Source organism: Salmo salar, chromosome ssa05 (genome assembly GCF_905237065.1).
Source record: "Salmo salar chromosome ssa05, Ssal_v3.1, whole genome shotgun sequence".
Lineage (NCBI taxonomy): Eukaryota > Metazoa > Chordata > Actinopteri > Salmoniformes > Salmonidae > Salmo > Salmo salar.
Window position 1 is genome coordinate 182,501 of NC_059446.1, and position 5,645 is coordinate 188,145.

The 5,645-nt window shown below is 46.4% G+C and overlaps 1 protein-coding gene across 5 annotated transcripts in view; it reads left to right on the plus strand.

Annotated features, from left to right (window-relative positions):
• The window catches only part of p2ry10 (P2Y receptor family member 10), a 12,271-nt gene extending 8,243 nt beyond the window's left edge, over positions 1-4,028 (plus strand). For 3 of the 5 annotated variants that reach the window (XM_045717789.1, XM_045717791.1, XM_045717790.1), the window contains one exon: positions 2,864-4,028. In XM_045717789.1, the coding sequence (XP_045573745.1) occupies positions 2,864-3,778 (915 nt within the window). In that variant the 3' untranslated portion in view covers positions 3,779-4,028. The remainder of the gene's footprint in view (positions 1-2,863) is intronic. The other 2 variants (XM_045717788.1, XM_045717787.1) reach the window with 2 other exon arrangements.
• The last annotated feature ends 1,617 nt before the right edge of the window (positions 4,029-5,645 follow it).

Here is a 5,645-nt window from a genome sequence, read left to right on the forward strand (position 1 = left end):
CATCACCTTCCTGGTGAGAACACACTCTAATCTGTTCTGTTTCTACCTCAAATACCTCAACATGTACGCTTCCATCACCTTCCTGGTGAGAACACACTCTAATCTGTTCTGTTTCTACCTCAAATACCTCAACATGTACGCTTCCATCACCTTCCTGGTGAGAACACACTCTAATCTGTTCTGTTTCTACCTCAAATACCTCAACATGTACGCTTCCATCACCTTCCTGGTGAGAACACACTCTAATCTGTTCTGTTTCTACCTCAAATACCTCAACATGTACGCTTCCATCACCTTCCTGGTGAGAACACACTCTAATCTGTTCTGTTTCTACCTCAAATACCTCAACATGTACGCTTCCATCACCTTCCTGGTGAGAACACACTCTAATCTGTTCTGTTTCTACCTCAAATACCTCAACATGTACGCTTCCATCACCTTCCTGGTGAGAACACACTCTAATCTGTTCTGTTTCTACCTCAAATACCTCAACATGTACGCTTCCATCACCTTCCTGGTGAGAACACACTCTAATCTGTTCTGTTTCTACCTCAAATACCTCAACATGTACGCTTCCATCACCTTCCTGGTGAGAACACACTCTAATCTGTTCTGTTTCTACCTCAAATACCTCAACATGTACGCTTCCATCACCTTCCTGGTGAGAACACACTCTAATCTGTTCTGTTTCTACCTCAAATACCTCAACATGTACGCTTCCATCACCTTCCTGGTGAGAACACACTCTAATCTGTTCTGTTTCTACCTCAAATACCTCAACATGTACGCTTCCATCACCTTCCTGGTGAGAACACACTCTAATCTGTTCTGTTTCTACCTCAAATACCTCAACATGTACGCTTCCATCACCTTCCTGGTGAGAACACACTCTAATCTGTTCTGTTTCTACCTCAAATACCTCAACATGTACGCTTCCATCACCTTCCTGGTGAGAACACACTCTAATCTGTTCTGTTTCTACCTCAAATACCTCAACATGTACGCTTCCATCACCTTCCTGGTGAGAACACACTCTAATCTGTTCTGTTTCTACCTCAAATACCTCAACATGTACGCTTCCATCACCTTCCTGGTGAGAACACACTCTAATCTGTTCTGTTTCTACCTCAAATACCTCAACATGTACGCTTCCATCACCTTCCTGGTGAGAACACACTCTAATCTGTTCTGTTTCTACCTCAAATACCTCAACATGTACGCTTCCATCACCTTCCTGGTGAGAACACACTCTAATCTGTTCTGTTTCTACCTCAAATACCTCAACATGTACGCTTCCATCACCTTCCTGGTGAGAACACACTCTAATCTGTTCTGTTTCTACCTCAAATACCTCAACATGTACGCTTCCATCACCTTCCTGGTGAGAACACACTCTAATCTGTTCTGTTTCTACCTCAAATACCTCAACATGTACGCTTCCATCACCTTCCTGGTGAGAACACACTCTAATCTGTTCTGTTTCTACCGCAAATACCTCAACATGTACGCTTCCATCACCTTCCTGGTGAGAACACACTCTAATCTGTTCTGTTTCTACCTCAAATACCTCAACATGTACGCTTCCATCACCTTCCTGGTGAGAACACACTCTAATCTGTTCTGTTTCTACCGCAAATACCTCAACATGTACGCTTCCATCACCTTCCTGGTGAGAACACACTCTAATCTGTTCTGTTTCTACCTCAAATACCTCAACATGTACGCTTCCATCACCTTCCTGGTGAGAACACACTCTAATCTGTTCTGTTTCTACCTCAAATACCTCAACATGTACGCTTCCATCACCTTCCTGGTGAGAACACACTCTAATCTGTTCTGTTTCTACCGCAAATACCTCAACATGTACGCTTCCATCACCTTCCTGGTGAGAACACACTCTAATCTGTTCTGTTTCTACCTCAAATACCTCAACATGTACGCTTCCATCACCTTCCTGGTGAGAACACACTCTAATCTGTTCTGTTTCTACCTCAAATACCTCAACATGTACGCTTCCATCACCTTCCTGGTGAGAACACACTCTAATCTGTTCTGTTTCTACCTCAAATACCTCAACATGTACGCTTCCATCACCTTCCTGGTGAGAACACACTCTAATCTGTTCTGTTTCTACCTCAAATACCTCAACATGTACGCTTCCATCACCTTCCTGGTGAGAACACACTCTAATCTGTTCTGTTTCTACCTCAAATACCTCAACATGTACGCTTCCATCACCTTCCTGGTGAGAACACACTCTAATCTGTTCTGTTTCTACCTCAAATACCTCAACATGTACGCTTCCATCACCTTCCTGGTGAGAACACACTCTAATCTGTTCTGTTTCTACCTCAAATACCTCAACATGTACGCTTCCATCACCTTCCTGGTGAGAACACACTCTAATCTGTTCTGTTTCTACCTCAAATACCTCAACATGTACGCTTCCATCACCTTCCTGGTGAGAACACACTCTAATCTGTTCTGTTTCTACCTCAAATACCTCAACATGTACGCTTCCATCACCTTCCTGGTGAGAACACACTCTAATCTGTTCTGTTTCTACCTCAAATACCTCAACATGTACGCTTCCATCACCTTCCTGGTGAGAACACACTCTAATCTGTTCTGTTTCTACCTCAAATACCTCAACATGTACGCTTCCATCACCTTCCTGGTGAGAACACACTCTAATCTGTTCTGTTTCTACCTCAAATACCTCAACATGTACGCTTCCATCACCTTCCTGGTGAGAACACACTCTAATCTGTTCTGTTTCTACCTCAAATACCTCAACATGTACGCTTCCATCACCTTCCTGGTGAGAACACACTAATCTCTCTCTCTCCTCCTCCTCCACCAGGTGTGTATCAGTGTCCAGAGGTGTGTGTTTTTGCTACAGCCCTTCTATGCCAGGCGGTGGAGACGGCGTTATGACCTGTTGATCAGCGCCACCGTGTGGCTGGTGGTGGGAATATTTTGTTCCCCTTTTATTATCATGAGGATCAGCAACAGCACTGTACCCGGCCAATACACCCCTAGCCCCAGTACCAGTCTCATACCCAGCTCTAACCCCAGCTATTACACTGGTAGTCCTATTCCATACTCCACACCCTCCACCTTACCTTACACAAGCCCCAGCCCCAGACCCGGCGACGGCTGTTTTAAGGACCTGCCCACCAGGAAACTGCCACTTCCCCTGATGGCAGCCATGATGGTGCTTGCGGAGCTGTTTGGGTTTGTGTTACCGCTCAGTGCCATCAGTTACTGCTCTCTCCGGATCGCTCACTCACTGAGACAGAGACAGGACAGAGAGCACCACCAAAACCACCGCTGCCCCTCGACCAGCCAGGCCCAACCCTCAGCCCAGACGGACAGAGAGCACCACCACAATCACCGCTGCCCCTCGACCAGCCAGGCCCAACCCTCAGCCCAGATGCACAGGCAGACGGACAAAGATAAGCGTCGCGCCCTGAGGATGGTTATGAGCTGCTCGGCTCTATTCCTGTTCTGTTTCGCTCCGTACCACGTCAATTTCCTGTTGTACGTGATGGTGTCTCAGGATATAGTGTCCCACTGCCCCACGATGCTGGCGGTGCGTCATTTCCACCCTATTTCTCTGTGTGTAGCCAGTCTGTCCTGCTGTCTGAACCCTTTGTTATATTACTTCCTCACTGCAGAGTTCAGACAGCACCTCTCCCAACGGACCTCCTCCCTCTCCTCCTCCATTAGAGGCCGGCTCATGAGCCTGGAAAGCACCTCCTCTTTTAGGGAGTAACACCTCCTGCAGGGAGCACTTTGTCTCCTCCTCCTCTCCTCAATCAATCAAATGTAAATATGAAGTCCTTTTTACATCAGCTGATGTCACAAAGTGCTATACAGAAATCCAGAATAAAACCCCAAACAGCAAGCAATGCAGGTGTAGAAGCACAGTGGCTAGGAAAAACTCCCTAGAAAGGCAGGAACCTAGGAAGAAACCTAGAGAGGAACCAGGCTATGAGGGGTGGCCAGTCCTCTTCTGGCTGTGCCGGGTGGAGATTATAACAGAACATGGCCAAGATGTTCAAATGTTCATAGATGACCTGCAGGATCAGATAATAATAATCACAGTGGTTGTAGAGGGTGCAACAGGTCAGTCCCTCAAGAGTAAATGTCAGTTGACTTTTCATAGTCGATCCTTCAGAGTTAGAGACAGCAGCTGCAGTAGAGAGAGAGAGTCGAGAACAGCAGGTCTGGGACAAGGTAGCATGTCCGGTGAACAGGTCAAGGTTCCATAGCTGCAGGCAGAACAGTTGAAACTGGAGCAGCAGCATGACCAGCTGGACTGGGGACAGCAAGGAGTCATCAGGCCAAGTAGTCCTGAGTCATGGTCCCAGGGCTCAGGTCCTCCGGGAGGAGAGTTAGAGGGAGAGGGAGAGAATTAGAGGGAGCATACTTAAATTCACACAGGACACCGGATAAGACAGGAGAAATACTCCAGATAAAGTGGAGGGAAAAAGTATTTGATCCCCTGCTGATTTTGTACGTTTGCCCACTTAAAAACAAATGATCAGTCTATAATTTTAATGGTAGGTTTATATGAACAGTGAGAGACAGAATAACAACCAAAAAATCCAGAAAAAAACGCATGTCAAAAATGTTATAAAATGATTTAAATTTTAATGAGGGAAATAAGTATTTGACCCCTCTGCAAAACATGACTTAGTACTTGGTGGCAAAACCCTTGTTGGCAATCACAGAGGTCAGACGTTTCTTGTAGTTGGCCACCAGGTTTGCACACATCTCAGGAGGGATTTTCTCCCACTCCTCTTTGCAGATCTTCTCCAAGTCATTAAGGTTTCGAGGCTGACGTTTGGCAACTCAAACCTTCAGCTCCCTCCACAGATTTTCTATGGGATTAAAGTCTGGAGACGGGCTAGGCCACTCCAGGACCTTAATGTGCTTCTTCTTGAGCCACTCCTTTGTTGCCTTGGCCGTGTGTTTTGGGTCATTGTCATGCTGGAATACCCATCCACAACCCATTTTCAATGCCCTGGCTGAGGGAAGGAGGTTCTCACCCAAGATTTGACAGTACATGGCCCCGTCAAATGATGCGGTGAAGTTGTCCTGTCCCCTTAGCAGAAAAACACCCCCAAAGCATAATGTTTCCACCTCCATGTTTGACGGTGGAGATGGTGTTCTTGGGGTCATAGGCAGCATTCCTCCTCCTCCAAACACGGCGAGTTGAGTTGATGCCAAAGAGCTCCATTTTGGTCTCATCTGACCACAACACTTTCACCAGTTGTCCTCTGAATCATTCAGATGTTCATTGGCAAACTTCAGACTGGCATGTATATGTGCTTTCTTGAGCAGGGGGACCTTGCGGGCGCTGCAGGATTTCAGTCCTTCACGGCGTAGTGTGTTACCAATTGTTTTTTTGGTGACTATGGTCCCAGCTACCTTGAGATCACTGACAAGATCCTCCCGTGTAGTTCTGGGCTGATTCCTCACCGTTCTCATGATCATTGCAACCCCGCGAGGTGAGATCTTGCATGGAGCCCCAGGCCGAGGGATATTGACAGTTCTTTTGTGTTTCTTCCATTTGCGAATAATCGCACCAAATGTTGTCACCTTCTCACCAAGCTGCTTGGTGATGGTCTTGTAGC